General features: G+C 44.7%; 1 protein-coding gene across 2 annotated transcripts in view; it reads left to right on the top strand.

Annotated features, from left to right (window-relative positions):
- The window catches only part of nrde2 (NRDE-2, necessary for RNA interference, domain containing), a 115,924-nt gene that overhangs the window by 46,559 nt on the left and 42,649 nt on the right, over positions 1-26,716 (top strand). For both annotated transcript variants that reach the window (XR_011960403.1, XM_072568077.1), the window contains exons 3-5: positions 3,413-3,521; positions 11,792-11,980; positions 16,195-16,341. Coding sequence is in view for 1 of the 2 variants with exons in the window: in XM_072568077.1 (XP_072424178.1) it covers positions 3,413-3,521; positions 11,792-11,980; positions 16,195-16,341 (445 nt within the window). In the remaining variant the exon portion in view is untranslated. The remainder of the gene's footprint in view (positions 1-3,412; positions 3,522-11,791; positions 11,981-16,194; positions 16,342-26,716) is intronic.

A 26,716-nucleotide genomic window follows, 5' to 3' on the forward strand; every position in this document is an offset into this window, starting at 1 on the left:
AGAACTTGGAAGGACATTATCAAACTGGAGAGGGCTCAGAAAAGATTTACCAGGATATTGCCAGTTAAGGGAGGGTTTGAGATATAAAAATGGGCTCAGTAAGCTGGGAACTTTTTTCACTAGAGTGAAAGAGGTTGGGGGATTATGAAGGTTTATAAAATCATGAGGGGCATAAGAAAGGTCTTTTCTCTAGGGTGAGGGAACTCAAAACTAGACGGCATATTTTTAAGGTGAGAGGAGAAAGTTGTAAAAGGGACCTGAGGGCCTATGTTTTCACACGCAGGGTGGTTCATATGTGGAATGACCTGACAGAAGTAGTGGTAGATGCAGGTACAGTTTCAACATTTAAACGACATTTGGCCAGGTACATGGATAGGAAACTTTTAGAGGGGTATCGGCTAAATGCAGGCAATGGGATTAAATTTATTTAGGATACTGGTCGCCATGGATGAGTTGGACTGAAGGGCCTGTTTCCATGCTGTATGATTCTATGACTCTGAGATGGATTCAGGCCATCTGGATACATGTCCAGCTTATCCTAATTGGTTTTGGCTGAATGTGTGTCGAGTTGGCTTCAAGAAGGACACTAGCGTTTCTTTGATATGCCTCCCATTGATTCAAGATGTGACAGAGATTTTTCTGGTTGAATTTCTTTCATCACGACTCACTGACACACAGTCTAGGTCTCACTGCAGTACAGGAGTTTGGTGTTGACCATTGTTGTGTAGTCTGGATTTTTGCTGATTAACAGTGTTTTTTTTTGTTGTTGATTACTTGCTATTGCACCTGTGGTTTGTTTTTGAAGAAAACCACAGGTTTTCCCGACAGTCCTGACCGGAACTTTTTTATAGGTTTTAAAATCCATTGTGATGTGGAACAACAGGAACTGGGATGGTCGGTTGGTGTGGAAGAGGAGATGTTGTAAATGGTGGTGAAATGGAGCACAAGGGAGGGAAAGGGCAATCAGAGAAACTGAATAGTTTGAAACGAGATGAGAGAGGGCTTTGTGCCAACTGAAGACAATTAAAGTAAGCTCAAATTTTGATGCAGGGCTTTTATCCAATCAATTCTTGAAAAAGTATCAAACGTTTTTCACTTCCACTGGCTGACTCTGAGTAGCCATTGCCAGCATGCATCACTGTGACATTTTGGCTCTTTCTGCGCGTAAAAAGTGAGGCGCATTTTCACGTGTATCCTGAGCTAGCCATTTCTCTCTCTGTCCCCTGAGCTTGGTTCGAGCATTTGCGAACCTTGATCCCATGCTGAGAATTTAAACTTCCTCTGGGTCCTGGGCTGTAATAAATTTGATCAGTCTGAGCTGCTTCCCTGCAGATTAAGTAACCCCAGCTTGGTGTTTACTGGCAACTTTTGAGGTGGCACCGGGTCTTGCTGGGTCAGGAAAGGGTGTGAATAAAGGAACAGTGGACAGGGTGTTTAATTAGTATTTCAGCATCCCATTCCTGACCTGGCACTATGAGCTTTTTTTTTGTATAGCACAGAACAGGCCCTTCAGCCCACGATGTTGTGCCGACCACTGATCCTCATGTATGCATCCTCAAATTTCTGTGACCATATGCATGTCCAGCAGTCTCTTAAATATCCCCAATGACCTCACTTTCACAACTGCTGCTGGCAACTCCTTCCATGCTCTCGCAACTCTCTCCGTAAAGAATCCACCTCTGACATCCCCTCTATACTTTCCGCCAAACAGCTTAAAACTATGACAATTTCTGTTAACAATTTCTGCCCTGGGAAAAAGTCTCTGGCCATCAACTCTATCTATGCCTCTCATTGTCTTGTACACCTTAATTAGGTCCCCTCTCTTCCTTCTTTTCTCCAATGAAAAATGTCCGAGCTCAGTCAACCTCTCTTCGTAAGATAAACCCTCCATTCCAGGCAGCTTCCTGGTAAACCTCCTCTGAGCCCTCTCCAAAGCATCCACAGCTTTCCTATAATAGGGTGAACAGAACTGGACACAGTATTCCAAGCGCGGTCTAACCAAAGTTTTATAGAGCTGCAACAAGATCTCACGGCTCTTAAACTGAATCCCCCTGTAAATGAAAGCCAAAACACCATATGCTTTCTTAACAACCCTGTCCACTTGGGTGGCCATTTTAAGGGATCTATGTACCTGCACACCAAGATCCGTCTGTTCCTGCCAAGAATCCTGTCTTTAATCCTGTACTCAATTTTCAAGTTCGACCTTCCAAAATGCATCACCTCGCATTTATCAACTTTGAACTCCATCTGCTACCTCTCAGCCCATCTCTGCATCCTGTCAATGTCCCGCTGCAGCCTACGACTGCCCTCTATCCTGTCAACGACACCTCCAACCTTTGTGTCATCTGCAAACTTGTTAACCCATCCTTCAAGCTCCTCATCCAAGTCATTAATAAAAATTACAATGGGTAGAGGCCCAAGTCCAGAGCCCTGCGGAACACCACTCACCACTGACTTCCAGACAGAATAATTTCCTTCCAGTACCACTCGCTGTTTTCTGTCGACCAGCCAATTCTGTATCCAGACAGCTAAATTTCCCTGTATCCCATTCCTTCTGACCTTCTGAACGGGCCTACCATGGGGAACCTTATCAAATGCCTTTCTGGCATGGGAGCAGGTGGCTCTGTTCCCAGAATGCACTTTCCTTCACATTAGCAAGAAGAGAACACTTTTGGGGAGGCGATGACCTTGTGATATTATTGCTGGACTATTAATCTAGAGACCCAGGTAACCTTCTGGGGAGCTGGATGTGAATCCTGCTGTGGTAGAATTTAATTTCAATAAAACAACAAATCTGGAATTAAGAGTCGAATGATGACCACAAATCCATCGTCGATTGTCAGGAAAAACCCATCCTTGAGGGGAGGAAGCTGCTATCCTTACCTGGTCTGGCCTACGTGTGACTCCAGACCCACAGCAACATGGTTGACTCTTACCTGCCCCCTGGGCAGTTAAGTATGGGCAATAACTGGTTAGCAATACCCACATCCTGTGAATGAATTCAAAAAAAAATGACACTTGCTATTAAAAAGGGGAGATAAAGGAAGCTGAAGCAGTTAGCATCAAGGCAGAAACTTGCTACAGAACGTTTTCATTTACTCCTATTTATTCTCTAAGCTATATCTGTGCAGATGGAGCCGCTAAGTAACGTAAAGGCACAGATGTAGATCCAGAACCATTTGTTATTTATTTTCTGAGATTTTCCTCCTTTTGCAGCAAGGGTTCGGCCCAGTCAGCAGTGTAGCAATGCAGGGCATTGATCAGTGAAGTTTTCATTGACTTAGAGTAAGTTGTCCTTGACTATTATGAATGACTTTCATGGCATTTACTGTGATTCACTGTCAGTTTATCTGATGAGTCCATACTTTAAAAAGCAGGGCTGCCAAATAATATTGATTTCTGCTGCCTGCAGGATTGGATTGGCTCAGTAATCAAAGCTTCCGCACTGAAGATGCCCTGCAACTGCACCATCGTATCGTGGGTGATGCAGCAGACACAACCCAGGGGTCACCCCAGGCAAGGTACAGAGCCCCACCCGTTCACCCTCGACATTGCTTCTTCCCTCCCTCTCCCTCTTTGTATATTAATTCGAACTTTACCTTTCAATTTCAAAGTCTATCCGCCTCTCTCTCTCTTTCTGTCCATCCGTCTTTAATAGCTGTCGAAATCTTTATCTTTATTACATTTTGTTCTATAACTCCTTCTTTATATCTCTAACTCTAATCCTCCATCTGCTGCAAAACTTTGATTTATTGATTTGGGTGTTTGCTGCAGTACAGGGATATGCCAATCTCAGTGCTGAGCAACATGGCCTTCGGGATGTAATTTTAAAAGTTATTTGAACTGTGGTATGTTTAATACAGTGTGAATATATTGTACCAGAGCAGTCTTGTTCTGAAATGATTTTTATCTGCTGCACCAGCTTCAAATTAAGTGGTTTCTATCGGTCTGCTTTCCTTGACGGTGTCTTAAGGCTCCACTAAAAGTGCCTGAGCATTCCCTTGGATTAGAAAGGAAGGTACTTTAAAGATATTGTTCAGTTCAGTGTTGGGCTACAGGTAGTGAAGGCTGTCAGGTTTAATCTCTGCTCATATTCTATAGTTGGCCTCATTACAGGTGACTAGGAGAACAACTGTCTTCTGAGATTTCTTTATTTCTCCAGCGCTGGCCCACCTACATGTTTCCTAGAAATTTGGACCACGGCAAGGATTTTGTCTTCATTCCCGCCATACAGTTCTCTCTTCTCTTTTGAAGAATTAGAGTCATAGAGATGTACAGCATGGAAACAGACCCATCAGTCCAACTCGTCCATGCTGACCAAATATCCTAATTTAATCTAGTCCCATTTGCCAGCACCTAGTCCATATCCTTCTAAACCCTTCCTATTCATATACCCATCCAGATACCTTTTAAATGTTGCACTTGTACCACTTCCTCTGGCAGCTCATTCTATTAATGTACCACCCTGTGTGAAAAATTGGGTCCTTTCCAATCAATCCTCTCTCTCCTTAAATCTATGCCCTCTCGTTTTGCACTTACCGACCCTGGGACAAGACCGTATCAATTTATCCTATCCATGCCCCTCATGATTTTATAAATCACTGTACGGTCACCCCTCAGCCTCCAGCGCTCCAGGGAAAACAGCCCCAGCCTGTTCAGCCTCTCCTTATAGCGCAAATCTTCCAACCCTAGCAATGTCCTTGTAAATTGTTTCTGAACCATTTCAAGTTTCGCAACATCCTTCCAAAAGGAGGGAGACCGGAATTGCACACAATATTCCAACAGTGGCCTAACCAATGTCCTGTACAGCTGCAACATGACCTTCCAGCTCCTGTACTCAATACTCTGACCAATAAAGGAAAGCATACCAAACGCCTCCTTCATTATCCTATTTACCTGCGACTCCACTTTCAACGAACTATGAATTGACACTCCAAGATCGCTTTGTTCAGCAACACTGCCCATGACCTTACCATTAAGTGCATAAGTTCTGCTCTAATTTGCCTTTCCAAAATGCAGCACCTCACATTAGCCTAAACTAAATTCCATCTGCCACTCCTCAGCCCATTGGCCCATCTGATCAAGATCCCATTGTACTCTGAGGTAACCTTCTTTGTTGTCCACTGTACCTCTAATTTTGGTGTCATAGAACATAAGAACTAGGAGCAGGAGTAGGCCGTTTGGCCCATCGAGCCTGCTCCACCATTCAATAAGATCATGGCTGGTCTTTTCGTGGACTCAGCTTCACTTACTCGCATTTTCACCATATCCCTTATTTTCTTTACTTTTCAAAAAAGTATGTCTCAGCTTTAAAGGTGATTTACTGAAGTAGCGTCAACTCCTTCACAGGGCAGGGAATTCCATAGATTAACAACCCTCTGGGTGAAGGGGTTCCTTCTCTGTTCAGTTTGAAACCGGCTTCCTCCAATCTTGAGGCCATGCCCTCTTGTCCTAGTTTCACCTAGCAGTGAAAACATCTTATCTATTTCTATTTTATCAATTCCCTTAATAATTTTTAATGTTTCTGTAAGGTCCCCCCTGAATTCCAATGAATATAATCCCAGTTTACTCAGTCTCTCCTTGTAAGCCAACCCCCTCAACTCTGGAATCAGCCTAGTGAACCTCCTCTGCACCCCCTGTAGTGCCATTATATCCTTTCTCAAGTAAGGAGACCAAACCTGCATGCAGTACTCCAGGTGTGGCCTCACCAGCACCCTGTATAGCTGCAACACAACCTCCCTGCTTTCAAACTTTTCTTTCTAACTCTTTTTGTGGCTTTCTGTTGACCTTTAAAGTTTTCCTAATCTTCGGGATTCCTGCTGTTTTTGGTCACTTTGTCTGCCTTCTCTTTCACTTTGACAGCCTGCCTTATTTCCTTAGACACCCGTGGCAGATTACCCCTCCTCTTCCAGTCCTTCCTTCTCACTGGAATGTACTTTTGCTGAGCACTTTGAAAAATTTCTTTGAAGGTCCTCCACTGCTTGTCAACTGTTGCACCATAAAGTCTCTGTTTCCAGTCTACTTCAGCCTGGTCCCCCCTCATTCTATCATGGTTCCCCCTTAATCAATCATAGGACTCTGGTAAGGGATTTTATCTTCACACTATCCAGCCATATTTTAAGTTCAACCATACTGTGATCCCTCCTTCTAAGAGGATCCCTAACTATGAGGTAATTAATTATTCCTGCCTCATTACACAGGACCAGATCTAGGATTGCTTGCTCCCTTGTCGGTTCCATTACATACTGTTCAAGAAAACTATCGCAGATACACTCAACGAACTCTTCCTCAAGGCCACCCTGACCGAGCTGGTTCAACCAATCGGCATGTTGATTAAAATCCCCCAGGATAATAGCTGTACCGTTTTTGCAGGCATTAGTTATTTCTTTGTTTATTGCCCGCCCCGATGTGGTGTTATTATTTGGTGGCCCTTAGACTACAACTATCAATGACGTTTTCTTTTTGGAATTTCTAATTTCCACCCAAGTGGTTTTGACCTCATGCTCCGTAGAATCTGTTTCATCTCTCGGCACTGCCCTGAAGTCGTTCTTGAATATCAGAGCTACACCCCCACCTCCCTAGCATTCCTGTCTGTCCTTCCGAATAGTCTGGTACCCCTTGGATATTTAATTCCCAGTCATGACCATTCTGCAACCATGTCTCCGTGATGGCTCCCAAATCATATTTGTTCATGATGCTTTGTGCCGTTAACTCATCAACCTTGTTCTGACTGCGAGCATTCAGGTAAAGTGCCTTTCTTACCATCATGATTCACAACATCTCTAATATCTCCTGAGCTATCTCCACACCTCCTCCCCCGTCCCGTCCCATCGGTACAGATTGTCCCCCGCCCCAGTTCCAAAACTGATGCCAATGTCCCATGAAACGGAATCCCTCTTTCCCACACTATTCCCTAATTTTCTTGACCTAAGCCAGTTTGCATGTGGCTCAGGCAGTAATCCGGAGATTATGACCCTCGAGGACCTGTTCCTTAATGTCGTTCCGAGTGCTCGATAATCCCCAACCAGGTCCTCCTTCCTATTCCTTGTCTATGTTGTTCGTCCCAGTATGGACCACAACAACTGGATCCTCCCCCTCCAGCTCTAGTATCCTTTCAAGCCGGTCAGAGATGTTCTGCACCGGGCAGGCAAGACCCCCGATCTGGCTTGCATAGGCTACTATCTGTCCCCCCCCTCATTCTCAAATCCCCTATAACTACCATCTGTCTTTTTGCTCCCCTCTCTTCAATGGCCTTCTCCAACATGGTGCCATGGACTGTTGGCTTATCCTCCCCGCAACCCTTTTCCTCACCCACACGGGGAGCAAGCACCTCATACCTGTTGGTTAAGGTCAAAAGGCCATCTGCAAACTTACTAACTCTACCTCCTATGTTCACATTCAAATCGTTTATATACATGACAAAAAGCAGTGGACCCGGCACCGATCCTTGTGGCACACGACTGATCACAGGCCTCCAATCTGAAAGGTTCTTCAGTCAAATTTATCTCCATGCTATGAACAAGGAAAGGTTTTTGGTTTTCTTCCCAATCTGCCGAATGTGAGGAGTTTCTGCCTTGTTGCTCACTGCACTGTTAGCATATTGAATGCTGCTGAGTTCCTTCGTCCAGCTCCTCTCTCCACACAGCGTATGCTTAAGTGCAATCTGTTCTTCAAATCAATCTCATTTTGGCATGCGTGCAAACATAGTTTAATCCCTTAAATGTCCACATTCCCATGGGGATTCCCGATTCCAGTGATCTTCCATCTGATCCTGTCAAAGAAGGAATTGGGACTGATGTTTCATTTAGCAGGATAATGCGCTCTTGGCTCTGTGACAAGGAGGAGAGACAGAAAGGTTTCTCGCTTGACTGGGGAGCAGAATCGAATGCACCACAGTACTCCTTGATACATCCTTCACGCCTCCTTAACTTCTTTCGAAGTTACTGCCAGGTAAATCATAGCAGGGAAGCAAGATTGCTGTACACTTTTTGACCTTTTTTGTAGCAGGTCTCTGGTGTTTGTTTATCTTCTGCTCTGTGTGTGAATCAAAGTTTTATTTAAGAAGTAGCCCTACCAGGAGTGAATCCCCCTACCCACCCATATCTCTATACATAGAGTTTTTTTTAAAATTGTCAACGAGATGTGGTTATCACTGGCATTCCGCTCTTTTTTTCTTCCCTTGAGATAGTGTGAGCTGCTTTCTTGAACCGCTGCAGGGCAGATGGTATAAGTCCAGCTCCAGTACTATTCCCTTTCTCTCTCGTGTTTGTTACTGGCACCGGTTAGAGTGGTATATCCTGCTGATTGTGGGCCAGTTGCTTAGGGAGTGTTGTGCTCTCTTCCTCTCCTCTCATTCTGTGAGGAATAGCCTGGGCTTTTCACTGTTTGAGAATGACCCAGGATTATCGCTGCAGTCCCAAATGAGTACCAGGCACACCTGTGTCCCATCACTGCATGAGATTTCAGAAAGAATGCTTAATGTCGGTGCTCCTACATGAGATAAGGGAGGGACTCCCTTGGATCAGGATTCAATGGGAATGATGGGTGCGGCAGTCACTTAGGGTCCTCTTAGCACCACAACACAACGTGGGAGAACATTATGAATCATAGAAGCAGGCCATTCGGCCCATTTAGAACTCACTGACCCTCCAAAGAGATTCCCATTTAGAGCTACCCTGTCTCTGTAACACTGCATTCTTCATGGCTAACCCACCTAGCCTGCACATCTCTAGTCACTATGGGCAGTTTAGCATGACCAATCCACCCTAATCTGCACATCTTGGAACTGTAGGAGGAAACAGGAGCACCCAGAGGAAGCCCATGCAGTCACAGGGAGAATGTGCAAATTCCACAGTTGACCGAGGCTGGAATCGAACCTGGGCCTTTGATGCTGCAAGGCAGCACTGCTAACTACTGAGCCACCGTGCTGCCTATGCGATGTATTGAACATGAGGCATGTTAAGTACACCAGATGGTCTACTTAGTCGTCTTCTACAACAGGAAACCTACCATTTAGCTGCTTTAATTAGTCCAAAATCCTGGCTTTAACCATACTTCCTAGCAGCTCATCCCAGCTGTTGTAGTATTGTAAAGAATTCATGTACATTTGCTGGCTCGTAGTGTGAACGATTCTCTGGCTGATTAAAGCAGTTGGTTGTGACGTGAGTGCCCCTTCCAGGACCATAACCATCTTTGTGCCAGCCAATAAGGTGGCCATTCCTGTGCTGTAAGAGGGCTGTGTGGGTTCTCCAGCTTCTATGACAGGAGGTCACCCACACATACACGCTGGAAATGACAACTCCACCGAATGTCAGCCCCGAATTCCAAGCTAGGTCTGTCTGAACAGGATTTGAACCGTGACTTGAAGATGGCGCGAAGCTAAAGGTTTGTTCCGTCCCAGTGTATCCTCTGTCCTTGTTGTCTAGGTGAGTCTACAGGTTTTGTTTCGTTTTTGCGCTCTGTCTCCATCCTAATTACCTAATGCATATACCCCTGCAAGGTTGCCTCCTGACAACTCTACAACACAACATGTGGATGGTCTTCACCACCTCTGCTCATCACCTATGTAGTCTGGGACAGTGCCGCAAGGGTATTGCAGAAAAACATGGCTTTAGAAGACTTCAGTCAGTCCAGGATGTGGTATCAAAACCCGTTCATGTTGAAATGTTGAGTAGCTATCACCTGAGGATGATCTGAATCTCTGGGTTCGAATAACGTTGATTCAATCCCTGTGCTACTTTGAGTTTGAGATGAAATCATTTTAATCTGTAGCCATTTCAGCTGTTATGGCAGAATATCTTGAAGTGCCATTGTAGAAGAAGACAGTTACCTTGTTTGTCTCCTGATACTCGAGTGATTATTTATCTTCGGGGGTCGTGGTTTGAATACTGAACTTGCTACTGCTTTGAGTAGTTGCAGTGAATAACAGCTCAATTCAAGGAGAAGCTGATGAAGTAGAAATGTGAGTAGCTTATGGTCCAAAGTGTCGGAAGTGAGAGGAGGCTGCTGTGGAGGGGAAGCACTGACTTAAGCTGAAAGGCAGCTTTCCTTGCTGTATGTTTATGGAGACAGCCTTTAACAATCCTGGTGCTCAGTACTTTCATGCTTTGAGATGTGGGTAATGATGATAGGTCCAACATTTGTTGCCTTCGGTGGCTTACTAGGCCATTTCCCAGTTAAAGGTCAACCACATTGCTGTGAATCTGAAAGTCACGTTCTGAATGACCAGGCAAAGGCAATAGGTTTCCCTCCCTAAAGGGCATTCATGAATCAGATCTATTGATTAAATTAATCATTATTATTGTGATTAGCTTCCAATTGCAGATTTTTTTGGATTAATTTATTGAATTAAATTCCACTAGCAGCATTGGGTGGGATTTGAACCTGTCTCCTCGGAGCAATAGTTGAGAGTGTGGTGCTGGAAAAACACAGCAGGTCAGGCAGCATCCGAGGAGAAGGAAAATCGACGTTTCAATCATAAGCCCTTCAGGTTCCTGAAACATCCGACATGTCGATTCTCCTGCTGCTCAGATGCTGCCTGACCTGCTGTGCTTTTCCAGCACCACACTCTCGACTCTAATCTCCAGCATCTGCAGTCCTCGCTTTCTCCCCAATGCAATAGTCTGGGTATCTGAATTACAACATTATTAGACATGGCAGCAATGCCATCCTGTACCCTGATGTTCCATGGTCAATAACTAATTATAGAAATTCACCTCTCAGCCAGACATGAGTTTTTTTTATTTTTTTGGGGGGGTGGGGGTGGGGAGAGAGATCTCCCTGGTAGTGGAGACATTTGGGAGCCACATCCAGAGATCCTGATAGAGACACCACAAACTTACACACATTCAGAAAGATGCCTTTTGGCCTGGGCTATCAGGTCTCCAATAGGGTTGGAGAATCCTTTACTCTGAGCAGACTGAACAGTAACCACTTGGTCGAAGCAACCAGTTTGCTTCAAGTGAAGCTCAAAGGCAACTTGTCACATAAAGCACTTTATAATGCTTCATGTGGATTTGGCGAGTTTTGTTTCTGTGCAGGTTTGTTGTTACCTAACAGCTACATATCCAGAGAGCGTAGCTGCCTTTCCCACTGTCACTTTCAGCTGTGTGTGCGTGTGTGTGTGTGTGTGCTGCATCTCGGGACCCTCTCTGAATAACATGTTAATGGATGGACCTTAATTCATCCTCTGTAATTGTCAAAAGTTACAGTTGCTGTAATGATTTGGTGTCATGTGTTCTGTATTTTCTCCATATCTGCTCACACGAGGTTTCCCTGTACATTCAGCAGCAGTGTCTGAGTTGGAATTACGAATAATGAGTTTTCATTTTCTTGAGGATAACTTGCTTTTTTTTTGAGGCATACATTTGTAAGTATACTCTGTAATCTACTTCACCAGCAAAGGAACAAAGCACTGAATAAAAAGGATCTTTTTTTCACAAAGGCCTTTATGGCTCAATACGTAAAGAAAAAGCGTACGTTTCTGAGTCACTTTATCGAACCTGCCAAAACACATGACAGCCAATGGCGTATTGTTTCTTACAGATCAGTCGGCTGGGGATGAGGGCTGAACTCCACCCTGTCCTGTGCCAGCATCCTGCTCCCTCTGCTTACTGAGCTTCTCATCTGGGCAGGACGGGCATGCAAGGGTGAGAGAAAGGAAGGGAAACTGAGCGAGAGCGGGGAGTTGGGAGATTGGGGGCTGCAGAAGTCTGGAGTGAATGTCTATCTTAAGATAGGTCCAACTAATGATTAGGTGCCATTTTTATGTGGCCTTGCCCTGCTCTTTCAGTGATCATTCAGGGATATCTGGGGGAGTTTTGGATCAAGGCGAACAAGATGCACCGGCCAAAAAGAAGAAGAAAAAGAAGAAACATCGGCAGCACAGAAAGGATAAGAGGAAGGACAGAGCGATTCACACCGGCAGCGAATCTGATCCTGAACTCTTCCGAGATAAAGACACGGAGACTCCTGCAGAGAGGTAATTAGCATTGCTTTCCTTTGCTGAGTCTGTACACCGCACCAAGTCAGCTTGAGCCAAGGGGTTGGGATAGCTGGATTTCTGATTATTTTTAATAATGAGCATTAGTAATGGAATGAGGCCATTTAGCCCTTTGAGCCAGTTCTGCCATCCACTTGAATCCTGGATAAACCTATACCTCCATTCTCTGAGCCTATCCCTTGCCTCACTTTAAAAAAAAAAGCTATCAAACTTAGACTTGAGCCACAGCCTCTTCTGGGTGAGGCAAAAAAAATTACAGATTTCCACTTTGTGTAGAAAATTTGCTTTCTGATTTTATTTTTGAATAATCCAGCTCCAAGTTTGAGACTGTGTTCTCCTGACCTGACTTTTCCCAGGCCTGGAAAATAACTAATCTGTGAGTACTCTGTTTGCGCGATTGGAACGTTTTGGAATCCTAGAAGTATACAGTAAAGTGGAAGCCATTTGGTCCATTGAATATGTATTGACAAAACAGCTCTCAATCTGCAGTAGCCCATCTTGCCAGCAATAGGCCCATAGCCTTGAATGTTGTGAAACTTCAAGTGTTCAACCAAGTACTTTAGAAAGACTGTGGGGTTTCCCAGCTCAACTACCCTCCCAGGCAGTGCATTCCAGATTCCCACCACCTTCTGTGTGAAAATGCTTCCTCAACTGCCCTCAAACCTCTTGCCCTTCACTTGAAATAATGCCCCCTTGTCATTGACCTTTCATCTAAAGGGAACAGCTAATTTCCATCGAGCCTGTCCATGCCACCCCCATCATCTTTTACACCTCAAACAGACTCTCTCAACCTTCTCTAGTCCAGAGAAAACAACCTGAGCTTATCCAGCCTCCCTTCACAGCTGAAATGCCCCATCCCATGTAGCATCCTGGTGAACCTCCTCTGCAAACCTTTCAGTGCAATCACATCCTTGCAATAAAATGTGGTGACCAGAACTGTGCACACTTCCCCAGTTGTGGCCTAACTAAAGTTTTATACAACTCCAACATAACTTTCCTGCTCTTATAATCTAAACAATGACTGATAAAGGCAAGTGTCCTGTATCCTGCCTTAACTACCTTATTAACCTGTCCAGCCACCTTCAGGGATCTGTGGACAAACAGCCAAAGATCCCTCTGTTCCTCTGAGCTTCCTAGTGTGATGCCACTCATTGAGCACTCCCCTGTCTTGGAAGAGTGAGAGAAAGGAGGGGAAGGAAGGATGGTATGGAGGGGGGTGCAGGGAGCTAGGAAGGGTCACCTGACCCGGAATGTTAATTTTGATTTCTCTTCACAGATGCTTCCAGACCTGTTGAGGTTTTCCAGCAATTTCTGTTTTTTTTTGTTTCTGATTTACCACATCGCAGTTCTTTCAGTTTTTACCCTGGATCTCATTTGCTTTTATTTTCTTTATCAGTCTCCCATTTGGAACTTTGTCAAAGGCTTTGCTGAATTCCATATAATCTACGTCAATGGCCCTGTCCTCGTCAGCGCATCTGGTCACCTCAAAAAAACATTCATTCAGGTTTGTTAGGCATGAACTGTCTCTAACAAAGCCATGCTGACTATCCCCAATCAAGCCGTGCCTCTTCAGAACTTTCTCCAGTAGTTTTCCTTCTCATTGGTCTGTAATTCCTTGGATTATCTCTACCATCCTCCTTGAAAAAATTGAGTCTCATTAGCTGCCTTCCAGTCCTTTGGCATCTCCCCTATGGTCAGACAGAAATTTTAAAAATTGAGTCAAAACCCCTGTAATTTCCTTCCTCGTCTCTGACAGCAGCCCGGGATACAACCCATCCACACCTGGGGATTTGTCCACATTTAAGCTCTCTCCCAATGTCAAAACTGTTCAAGAACCTCGTAGTCCCTCTTCCCAAATTCTGTACCAACATCCTCTTTCTCCAAAGTGAAAACAGATGTGAAGTATTCGTTTAACACCACACCCATGTCCTCCTGCTCCTGCATAGAGTGGCCCTTGGTTCCTAATGGGCCCTACTCCTCCCCTGGTTATCTTCTTTCCTTTCATATCTTTCCAGAATATCTCGGGATTCTCCTTACCTGCCAGTGGATTTTCACACTCCCTCTTTGCTTTCTTAAGCTCCCTCCTGCATTTTCTATACTCTAGTCGAGCCTCAGTCGATTTGCTCTTTCTGCACCTGCTAAAAGCCCCTCTTTTTCTTGACCATCTAAAGTCAAGAGAGAAGACTTCTGTTTGTGCAGTCTGTCCTTAATCTAACTCTCTAAACACTAGCATTATTCGCACTGGTGGAAGTGCTGTTTCTCTCCTTCAATACCACGGATCCTTGCTGATGTTCATTGCTCAGAGCCGAAGGCATTCAGCATTTAGGTGGGGTAAGCTATTGAAAAAATTCAACAGGTAGATTTTAATTTGGCAAGAGGAAGCAAGAGCAAAGGAGATATTTTAAAATTCGAGCTAGACTGTTTGCACAGTGTGAGGGAGAGACTTTTGTTGGTTGAAGAGGTAACGAGTTATGGATCTAACAATGAACTTTTTGAATAGCGGAACAGGATCAGGAGGCTGAATGGCCTGTGCCTCTTTTTTTGGTCTCTTTCAAATTGGAAGGAATGTGTCAGCATGTTGCTGGCTTTCCTCTCTGCCATGTCCAGATATGGCTATTTTTTGCAGTGTTCCCCAGATGATAGACATCTGATATTGGTCAAGCCTTCCACACAGTTAGGGGAGGCAGTGGAATTCTAACATTTTGACTTGTCTTGCAGGAGGTTGCTCACAGGAGGACTGTGTTTTCTGTAGCCCTGGATACAGATGTCAGCCCTCTGTACCTCGAGTGTAATAGAGTGCAGACAGGTATAGCTACTAAAGGTTTGAATTGTTCTCCTGTCCCGGGCCTACACGTTAAATGCTGAAAGTGGCTGAGTGATCCCAGGCCAGTCCCCTTGTGGCTGTTTGCTGGTTGCCTGGAGTTTTTCTGGGAATGAATGGTGGCAATGTCATCAAGAACAATTGAAATTGGGTGTCAGAACAGTTCTAGGTACATCCATCAGATGTTTAACAAATTTAAAATCACTTAATTACATTGGATACATTAGATTTCCACTTGAAGTAAAAACAGACACAGGCAGACCCTCTTTTCATCACTACCACTTCACACTGTCTCAAGGTTGGCTACTTTTAGCTGTCATTGCTATCTCAAAGTTGAAGAAGAATCTGTATCAGAAACACTGGGCTTGTTGCAGTGTTCAGACATGAAGTAAAATGTGGGTAAATGAGAGGTTATCAATTTCCTCACAAAACAGGAGGGTAGATTCTTTTCTGAATGGCAATAGATTGGGAAAGGTTGAGGTGCAATGAGTCTTAGATATCTTTCTACACCAGTCATCGAAAGGAAGTATGCAGGTAAAGAAGGCAAATGGTTGGCCTTCATAGCGAGAGTGTTTGAGTACAGGGCCTTGGTGAGACCACATTTAGAATATTGTGTGCAGGTTTGGTCTCCATAACCAGAACATCATTCCTCAGATAAGGAGGGAGTGCATCAAAGACTGGTTCCTGGGATGGCAGGCCTGATGTATGGAGAGAGATTGGATCGGTTAGGAATATATTCACTCAAGTTCAGAAGAATGGGGTGTGATGCCTAACCTATAAATGTCTGACAGACACAGGAAGGAAGTTCCTGATGACTGGGGAACCCAGAACCAGGGGTCACAGTCTATGGATACTGGGTCATTTAGGACTGGGATGAGGAGAATTTTCTTTTCTTTACCCAGAGAGCGGTGAGCCAATGGAATTCTCTGCTACAGTATGTGGTTGAAGCCAAAGCATTGATTGTTTTCAAGGAGTTAGATATAGCCCTTGGGACTAAAGGGATCAAGGGAGAAAACAGGAACAGGACACTGAGTTGGCTGGTCAGCTGTTCTCATGTTGAATAGTAGAGTCTTAGCTGAGTTAGCTGGGTTGGCTGGTTTGTGGAGCAGTGCTACCAACAGCATGGGTTCATTTCATACACGCACGGCTGATGTTAGCTCGAGAGTCTCTTCTTCTCAATCTCTTTTCTCGCTTGAGGCCTGTTGACATTCTGGTTAAACTACCACCAGTCTCTTTCAATTGACAGAAACACTGTGGTCCTGGGATAGTAGTGGCTTTTAGGCTAGAAGGACCAGTTGGCCTCCTGCCCCGATGTGCTTTGACCATTTCACAGATTCTGCTCAATACCCAGGATCATATTGTTATTTTGCAGGTCTGACGCCGGTGCTGGTCTTCCTCAGGGTCAATTCATGTGGCTGGATGACCTCCATCTGCAAACTGCACAGACCTTCTGTATAGACAGAAAAGCTGATCCTGCCAACTGGGAGTACAAGTCACTCTATCGGGGAGATTTGGCAAGGTACTTGTAATGAGAGGAGCCGAGAATTCTGATTAAGTGGTGCTTTCCTTCCGAGTGCTGGACTGACAACACAAGTTGTGATACTGTCTGGTATAAGCACTTTCTGTAGCTCAGTGTCTGCTTTCGGCTGGGGGAGGCCATTGCAAGCCATGTGGACAATCAATGAGAGATGAAAATGGCCACACATTACCCTCTCTTTTGTACCTGTCACTTGATTTGTCAGTTAAAATATCTATCTGGTTCCCTTTTTGATTTTGTGACTTTGAAAGAATCATAGAATCCCTACAGTGTGGAGGCAGGCCAGTTGGCCTATCGAATTCACACCGACTCGCCAAAGAGCATCCCAGCCACACCCACCCTATCCCTGTAACCCTGCATTTCCCATACCTAATCCACCTAGCCAGCACATCCCTGGACATGAAGGGCCAATGTAGCATGGCCAGCCCACCTAACCTGCACATCTTGGGATTGTGGGAGGAAACCAGAGCACCCAGAGGAAACCCACACTGACACGGGGAGAATGTGTAAACTCCACACAGACAGTCACCACTGAGCCACCATGCCACCCCACATAGAATCACTGGGTGGTACAGCACAGAAAGTAGCTAGCTCTTTTTGACTGCAGTACAGTTAGTCCTATTACCCTGCTTTTTATTTCCATATTCTTGCAACCTTTTTCTCCTGTGGTATTTATCAATTTGTGTTGTAAAGGTTGTTATGAACTCCCTATTCAGCATCCTATTAGGCAATGCAGCCACTGTTTCTTTGAGGCTATCTCTAACTAGCCTCTGACCACCTGATGAAGGAGCGGCACTCCGAATGCTAGTGCTTCCAAATCACCAGTTGGCCTATAACTAGTTTTTTTTAACTTGTGATTTTTTTTTTAACTTTATACATCCCAGTTCAACACCGGTGGCACAGTGGTTAGCACTGCTGTCTCACAGCGCCAGAGACCCGGGTTCAATTCCCGCCTCGGGCGACTGACTGTGTGGAGTTTGCACATTCTCCCAGTGTCTGCGTGGGTTTCCTCCGGGTGCTCCGGTTTCCTCCCACAGTCCAAAGATGTGAAGTCCAGGTAAATTGGCCAGGCTAAATTGCCCGTAGTGTTAGGTAAGGGGTAAATGTAGTGGTATGGGGGGGGTTGCGCTTCGGCGGGGCGGTGTGGACTTGTTGGGCAGAAGGGCCTGTTTTCACACTGTAAGTAATCTAAAACCGGCATCTCCAAATCATAGCCTCTGATCAGGTTTTTAAAAGCCTTCTGGGCCCCATTCTGTCTTGGTGACCACTTTGTTTGCCAGTGGCCCGATGAAAGTTTCCTACTTTGAGGACGCTATATAATTCCAAGTAGTAGTTGCTGAATTTGACATTGTTTCTCTCTGTTCCACAGTTAAATCTGAACTCTGTTTCATTTCCAGGTTCCTGTTACCGTTACATAATTCCAATGTGTGTATTTGCAGAAATTATCTTTGTTCAGCTGTGTTCAATTTTACTTCATTTGAAACCCACGATGGGGATATAAAACGTGCGATTGAATTTTCAATGTGCCTCTGACGTTGCCCAGCAAGGCCACAGGCAACTGAGAGCAGTAACTGTAGCCTCATTACTGTCATCCAAACCTCAAGAGCAAATGTATCTTTGTTTTAAGTGAGTGGACTGCCAAGGGATGCAACTCCTCGCATCAGTGACAGGTTCTCTGAAGGGTGGGAAAATTCTGTGACTTAGAGCGCCCAGTTATTTAACGGCAATCAGTTTCCCAGTGAGTCATTCGAATGCAGCCTGCACTAATGGAGTGCCCTCCCTTGTGCCCCGTGATCCTCCTCCAGCTGACTGCTGAACAATGCCTAATGTCAATCCTGCTTCGACAATGAGACAAACCTAATTAGCCATGAGATGAAATGCCTCATTAATTGTCACATTGCAGATCTTGCAGTCTGACTGCTTTTCGCACAGTGGGGTAAATGGGATATATCCAGATCGATGATGTTTGACAGAGGCTTGTCACGTCAATTATCTCAGTCGCTGGTAGGAGAGTGTGGAGAGATTGAATTTTTAAGAAATCATTGGCGTGTCATTCTTATGACGCTGCCCATTTTTCAGACATCATTATACTAGCAGCTAGCATAAGTTTATTCCACCACAGAGGCTGTGCACCTATACAGGGATAGAATGACAGTGCAGCACTGATTTATCTAGAAGGCAGGCTTAAGCGAGTTTCAGTTAGTCATTGGTCGTACAGAGCTTGAGATTGCTTTAAAAAAAAGACACATCTCTATGACTCTAAAATGTACAGCATGGAAACAGACCCTTCAGTCCAACCCGTCCATGCCAACCAGATGTCCTAACCCAATCTAGACCCACCTGCCAGCATCCGGCCCATATCCCTCCAAACCCTTCCTATTCATATACCCATCCAAATGCCTCTTAAATGTTGCAAATGTACCAGCCTCCACCACTTCCTCTGGCAGCTCATTCCATACATGAACCACCCTCTGTGTGAAAAAGTTGCCCCTTAGGTCTCTTTTATATCTTTCCCTTCTCACCCTAAACCTAGTTATAGTTCTGGACTCCCTGACCCTAGGGAAAAGACTTTGTCTATTTATCCTATCCATGCCCCTCATAATTATGTAAACGTCTATAAGGTCACCCCTCAGCCTCCGATGCTCCAGGGAAAACAGCCCCACCCTGTTCAGCCTCTCCCTGTAGCTCCAATCCTCCAACCCTGGCAACATCCTTGTAAGTGTTTTCTGAACCCATTGAAGTTTCACAACATCTTTCCATTAGGAAGGAGACCAGAATTGCAATATTCCAACAGTGTCTGGATTAGTGTTGCTGGAAGAGCACAGCAGTTCAGGCAGCATTCGAGGAGCAGTAAAATCGACGTTTCGGGCAAAAGCCCTTCATCAGGAATAAAGGCAGAGAGCCTGAAGGGTGGAGAGAAAGTAGCATATAGTACAATAGGTGAGTGGGGGAGGGGATAAAGGTGATAGGTCAAGGAGGAGAGGGTGGAGTGGATAGGCGGAAAAGAAGATAGGCAGGTAGGACAAGTCACGGGGACAGTGCTGAGCTGGAGGTTTGGAACTAGGGTGAGGTGGGGGAAGGGGAAATGAGGAAACTGTTGAAGTCTACATTGATGCCCTGGGGTTGAAGTGTTCCGAGGCGGAAGATGAGGCGTTCTTCCTCCAGGCGTCTGGTGGTGAGGGAGCGGCAGTGAAGGAGGCTCAGGACCTCCATGTCCTCGGCAGAGTGGGAGGGGGAGTTGAAATGTTGGGCCACGGGGCGGTTTGGTTGATTGGTGAGGGTGTCCCGGAGATGTTCCCTAAAAGGTGTCCAGTCTCCCCAATGTAGTGGAGACCGCATCGGGAGCAACGGATACAATAAATGATATTGGTGGATATGCAGGTAAAACTTTGATGGATGTGGAAGGCTCCTTTAGAGCCTTGGAGGGAGGTGAGGGAGGAGGTGTGGGTGCAGGCTTTACAATTCCTGCGGTGGCAGGAAACTTGTCAAACGCCTTACTGAAGTCCATATAGATCACATCTACAGCTCTGCCCTCATCAATCTTCTTTGTTACTTCTTCAAAAAACTCAATCAAGTTTGTGAGAAATGTTTTCCCACGCACAAAGTCATGTTGACTATCCCGGATCAGTCCTTGCCTTTCCAAATACATGTACATCCTGTCCCTCAGGATTCCCTCCAACAACTTGCCCACCAAGTTGTTCCCTGGCTTGTCTTTACCGCCCTTCTTAAACAGTGGCAACATGTTTGCCAACCTCCTGTCGTCCGGCACCTCACCTGTGACTATCGATGTTACAAATATCTCAGCAAGAGGCCCAGCAATCACTTCTGTAGCTTCCCACAGAGTTCTCGGGTACACCTGATCAGGTCCTGGGGATTTATCCACTTTTAACTGTCTCAAGGCATCCAGCACTTCCTCCTCTGTAATCTGGACATTTCGCAAGATGTCACCGTCTATTTCCTTGCAGTCTATATCTTCCATATCCTTTTCCACAGTAAATACTGATGCAAAAATATTCATTTAGTATCTTCCTCCATTTTCCGTGGTTCCACACAAAGGCAACCTTGCTGATCTTTTGAGGGGACCTATTCTCTCCGTAGTTACCCTTTTATCTTTAATATATTTGTAAAAGGCGTTTGGATTCTCCTTAATTCTATTTGCCAAAGCTATCTCATGTCCCCTTTTTGCCCTCCTGATTTCCCTCTTAAGTATACTCCTACTTCCTTTATACTCTTCTAAGGATTCACTCGATCTATCCTGCCTATACCTGACATATGCTTCCTTCTTTTTCTTAACCAAACCCTCAATTTCTTTAGTCATCCAGCATTCCCTATACCTACCAGCCTTCCCTTTCATCCTGACAGTAATATACTTTCTCTGGATTCTTGTTATCTCATTTCTGAAGGCTTCCCATTTTCCAGCTGTCCCTTTACCTGCGAACATCTGCCTCCAATCAGCTTTCGAAAGTTCTTGCCTAATACCATCAAAATTGGCCTTTCCCCAATTTAGAACTTCAACTTTTAGATCTGGTCTATCCTTCTCCATCCCTATTTTAAAACGAATAAAATTATGGTCGCTGGCCCCAAAGTGCACCCCCACTGACACCTTAGTCACCTGCCTGCCTTATTTCCCAAGAATAAGTCAAGTTTTGCACCTTCTTTAGTAGGTACATCCACATACTGAATCAGAAAATTGTCTTATACACACGTAAGAAATTCCTGTCCATCTAAACCTTTAATACTACGGTAGTCCCAGTTGATATTTGGAAGGTTAAAATCCCCTACCATAACCACCCTGTTATTCTTACAGATAGCTGAGATCTTCTTACAAGTTTGTTTCTCAATTTCCCTCTGACTATTGGGGGGGGTCTATAATACAATCCCAATAAGGTGATCATCCCTTTCTTATTTCTCAGTTCCACCCAAATAACTTCCCTGGATGTATTTCCAGGAATATCCTCCCTCAGCACAGCTGTAATGCTATCCCTTATCAAAAATGCCACTCCCCTTCCTCTCTTTGTTTAAGCTTTTCATCTAACACTCATCAGGACTAGGGTGTAGGATTGCTCGCTGAGCTGTAGGTTTGATATCCAGACTTCTCAGGACATTTTCCATGAATACAAATTCCGTGGGAAAACCAATATTTATGCTTCATGATGTGAAGGTCATCTGTTATGTTAGGGAATGGTGGGGTAGGCTTGAGGTGATGAATGACTTCCTCCTGTTTCTGATGAGTCCTGTGTGTTAATATATGTAGCTTTAAGCATGCTCAAATGTGCCACGCCCAGCTAGTATCAAACAGCTCACTTGTCAACCAATCAGCACTCTAGAAAAATTGTATTTTCTTCTTGAATTTGTATTCTTGCAAAATGTCCTGATGTGTGCCAAGTGGAAAGCTTTGACTAAATGTCTTTTCTTCAGCAATACTAGAATTTAACTGGTTGATTAACTTGGCTTGTACTGTTGATTACGGAGATTGAGAGATGGTCTAATTGAGGTGTGTAAAAGTAAGAGGTAAAGATTTGGGGTAGATACAAAGGAACTGTTCCTTGTATTGGGTGAATCAAGGACATGGTGACATTATAAAATTAACTAAAGCTTGTGCCATTCCAATGTAAGATCAAGCAGTACTTCTATACATGAAGCAGTAGAAATCTGGAACTATCCCTTGAAAGACTAGGGTTAAAGGGGATCTACTGGAGTGTTCCAGACTGAGAGAATTCTTCAACATAGGGAGAAATGAAGTCCACAAGCTAATTGAATAAAAGGGCAGGCCTGAAGGACTGAATGGTCTACTTCGCTGCTTAATATTCTTATGTACCTGTTCTTCAGTTATCTCACAGTCTTGCTTCACATAATTGAATGAGTATTAGTCTGGGTCACTTCACGGATTTGTAGTTCCACCATTAATGACTTAATAGAGAGCCAGCAGAGAATGAAACTTGAAGCATTGGACGCTTTGGGTCAGTGCAATCCCACATGTTATTTTTAACTGGTGCTCAGCCTTTTTCTATCAGAATCCTGGGTAAAAACAATGACTGCAGATGCTGGAAACCAGATTCTGGATCAGAGGTGGTGCTGGAAAAGCACAGCAGTTCAGGCAGCATCCGAGGAGCAGGAAAATCGACGTTTCGGGCAAAAGCCCTTCATCAGGAATACAGCTTCCTGGACAGGCCAGAGAAGGGCTTTATTAGAATATTACAATGAGGGATAGACTCTAGTCAAGTAGAGAGAGTTGAGAGAAGAGGATTGTTTTCTGTGAAGCAGAGAAGGTCAAGTGGATGTTTAGGAGATGGTCTCAAAATTACTAAAAGGAGAGAAATTGGGAAGAGCACAATGACCAGAGGTTTAATTCAGTTGGAAAAGGGGTCAGTGGGGTGGGTGAGGAGAAATGAGCAGTATGTTATGATCCAGAAAACACAGCCTGAAAGAGATTCACCAGCAACACACTTAACACAGAGTTAGATAAAGTTTCAAAGTTTTCAGGGCTACGGGGAAAGAACAGAGCAATTTGGACCGACTCATTCAAACAGCATATGGTTCATGAATGCCCAAAAGAGCAAAAAGGAAAAAAAATATAGGTTCAGCTAGAGAAGGGGGAGGGCGGGGCTGTGAAAGCAAAGAGGAGAACTGAGGCAGTCAGCCAGAAGGGACGAGATAAATGACACTGGTACAAGTTATAAAAAATAGAATAACCCCAAAAACCAGACTACTGCCATTTACAAGTTCGCTGATGACACCACCATAGTCAGTCAAATCTCAGATGGCAATGAAACAGACTACAGACGGGAGGTGGAAGACCTGGAAAAATGGTGCACTGAGAACAATCTAGCTCTCAATGCCGGCAAAACCAAGGAATTCATTATTGACGTTTGGTGGGATGTTACTCATACCCCCCTACACATTAACAGCACAGAGGTGGGACGAGTGGAGAGTATCAAGCTCCTGGGAGTGGTCATCCACAACAAGCTTTCTTGGACTCTTCATGTGCATGCACTGTTTACAAAGGCCCAACAACGTCTCTTGTTCCTCAGGCAGCCGAGGGAATGTAGCATGGTGGCGAATACCCTTGCCAACTTTTATAGGTGTGCCATTGAGAGCATTCTGTCTGGATGTATCACTAGGTGGTATGGCAACTGTACCATTCAAGATCAGAGACAGTTACAGAGAGAGGTGAACTTGACCCGCACAATCACAAAGGCCAACCTCCCATCCATAGAATCCATCTACCAGGCCCGCTGTCAAGGAAAGGCCTCCAGCATTCTCAAAGATCCATCCCACCCTGGCAATGTTTTTCTACAATCTCTACCATCGGGGAGAAGGTACAGAAGCCTGAACACACGCACCAGTCAGTTTCGAAACAGTTTCTACCCTACTGTTGTTAGAATACTGAATGGATACTCAAACCTTTAGCATTCGCCTGTACCTGAGTTTCTTGTTTTTGCCGCTATTTACCTATTGTTTACTTATCTATGCTACTTAACTCCGTGATCTGCCTGTATTGCTCACAAGACAAAGCTTTTCACTGTGCCTCAGTACATGTGACAATAAATTCAATTCAATTCAACTCTATTTAATTTGAATGAGTTCAGGTATCCCCAGGGTTAAGTAGCTGGCTAGAAGTAGTCAAGGCTAAAGATGAGAATGAAATCAACTAGGTGAACGTGAGGACTGCAGTTACTGGAGATCAGAGTTGAGAGTGTGGTGCTGGAATAGCACAGCACGTCAGGCAGCATCCGAGGAGCAGGAGAATCGATGTTTCGGGCAAATGCCCTTCATCAGGATTCAAGATGAGAGTGGCTCATAAAGGGATTTCAGAAGCTGAGCTGAAGGAAGGACAGAGACTGTGACATTACAAAGGTGAAAATAGGCAGTCATTCAATATTGTAGGCAGAAGTTCATCTTGCAATTATCTCGGCCCTCAAAGGTGTACAAAGTAGCCAAGAGTCTTGGGAATCAGGAAGATTTGGGAAAGCATCAAAAAGCAACAAAGAACCACAAAGCAAGTGATAAAAAAAAGGACATATAGGTTATGAATACAAGCTAGGACAGAATATTAAAAAAAGGAAGCGTTTTTATAAAATATATGAAACAGAAAAGGGTGGCTAAAGTGGATACTGGTCCCTTGGAGGATGAGAAAGGGGAATTAAGGGTGGCACATGGCTTAGATGTTAGCACTGCTGCCTCACAGCACCAGGGACTAGGGTTCGATTCCAGCCTCGGGCGACTGTGCATTCTGCACATTCTCGCCATGTCTGCATGGCTTCCCTCTGGGTGCCCCAGTTTCCTGCCACAATCCAAAGATGTGCAGGTTAGGGTGAATTGACCATGCTGAATTGCCCATAGTGTTAGGTGCATTAGTCAGAGGGAAATGGGTAGGTTACTCTTCAAAGGGTTGGTGTGGACTTGTTGGGCTAAATGGCATGTTTCCACACTGTGTAGGGAATCTAAAAGAAATGGGTGATGCTGAAAAGGCCAAGACCTTGAATAATTACTTTGCGTCAGTCTACATAGTGGAAGCGATGTCTAACATGCCAAAGATTGATGTTAAGAATATGATTCTTAACAATTGTTATCACTAAAGGGGTCACTTTGAGCAAACGTGAGGGTCTAAAGATAGATAAGTCCCCTGATCCTGTTGGAATGCATCCCCTGGTCCTGAAAGAAATGGCAGAAGTTATAGTAGATGGATTGGTGGTAATCTACCAAAATTCACTGCACTCCAAGCAGGTCCCAGTGGACTGGAAGACAGTGAATGTCACACTGCTGTTTAAAAAAGGGTGTAGGCAAAAGGCGGTTAACTATGGGCCAGTTAACTTAACACCTGTAGTTGGGAAAATGCTGGAGGCTATCATTAAAGAAGAAATAGTGAGACATCTGGATAAAATGGGTTCCATGCCACAGGCACAGTATGGATTCAGGAAGGGAAGGTAGTGTTTGACAAACTTATTGGAGTTCTTTGAAGATGTAACAAGACTGTTGGATGGAGGGGGGAACAGGTAGATGTTGTATATTTGGATTTCCAGAAGGCATTCAAGAAGGTGCTGAATAAAAGATTCATCCATAAGGTAAGAATGCATGAAATTACAGGGAATGTATTAGCATGGATAGAGGACTGGTTAGCCAATAGAAAGCAGAGAGCTGGGATTAGTGGGTGTTCCTCTGAATGGAGATCAGTAAATGATTTGGAAGAGGAGACTGAGTGTACCGTATCCAAGTTTGCTGATGACACTGCATCGAGTGGAAAGGCAAACTGTGCAGAGGATGTGGAGGGTCTGCAGAGAGATTTGGATAGGTTGGGTGAGTGAGCAGAGGTCTGGCAGATGAAGTACAATGTTGGTAAATGTGAGATTATCCACTTTGGAAGTAAACATAGTAGGCCAGAGTATTATTGAAATGGTGAAAGATTGCAGCATGCTGTTGTGCAGAGGGACTTCAGAGTGCTCGTGCATGAACTGTTAAAAGCTGATTTCCAGGTAAACAGGTAATCTGGAAGGCAAATGGAATATGAGCTTTCATTGCTGGAGGGATTGAATTTAAGAGCAGGGCAGTTCTCCTGCAATTGTGCAAGGTGTTGGTGAGGCCACACCTGGAGTATTGTGCACAGTCCTGGTCTCCTTGCTTGGGGAAGGATACACTGGCTTTGGAGGCAGTGCAGAGGAGGGTCACCAGGTTTTTTTTCGGAGATGAGGGGGTTACCCTCTGAGGAGAGGTTGAGCCGCCTAGGACTGTACTTGCTAGAATATAGAAGAATGAGAGGGGATCTTATAGAAACATATATAAGGTTATTAAAGTGATAGAAAAGGTAGAGCTGAAAATGTGTTGCTGGAAGAGCGCAGCAGGTCAGGCAGCATCCAAGGAACAGGAGAATCAACGTTTTGGGCATCAGCCCTTCTTCCTGAAGAAGGGCTGATGCCCGGAACGTCGATTCTCCTGTTCCTTGGATGCTGCCTGACCTGCTGCGCTCTTCCAGCAACACATTTTCAGCTCTGATCTCCAGCATCTGTAGTCCTCACTTTCTCCTCATCGATAAGGTAGAGGCAGGCAAATTGTTTCCACTGGTGGGTGAGACTCTGACTAGAGGACATGGCCTCAAGATTAGGGAGAGTAGATTTAGGACAGGAATGAGGAAGAACTGCTTTTCCCAGGGAGTAGTGAATCCATGGAATTCTCTGCCCAAGGAAGCGGTCAAGGCAGCTTCATTAAATATATTCAGACACAGTTGGATAGGTTTTTGTATTGTCGGGGAATTCAGGATTCTGGGAATAAGGAGGAACTGAGATGATGGATTGCTCAGCCATGATCTTAATGAATGGCGAAGCAGGCTTGATGGGCCAAATGGCCTCCTCCTGCTTCTATT

This window comes from Chiloscyllium punctatum, chromosome 4, assembly GCF_047496795.1.
Source record: "Chiloscyllium punctatum isolate Juve2018m chromosome 4, sChiPun1.3, whole genome shotgun sequence".
NCBI classification, from domain to species: Eukaryota; Metazoa; Chordata; class Chondrichthyes; order Orectolobiformes; family Hemiscylliidae; genus Chiloscyllium; species Chiloscyllium punctatum.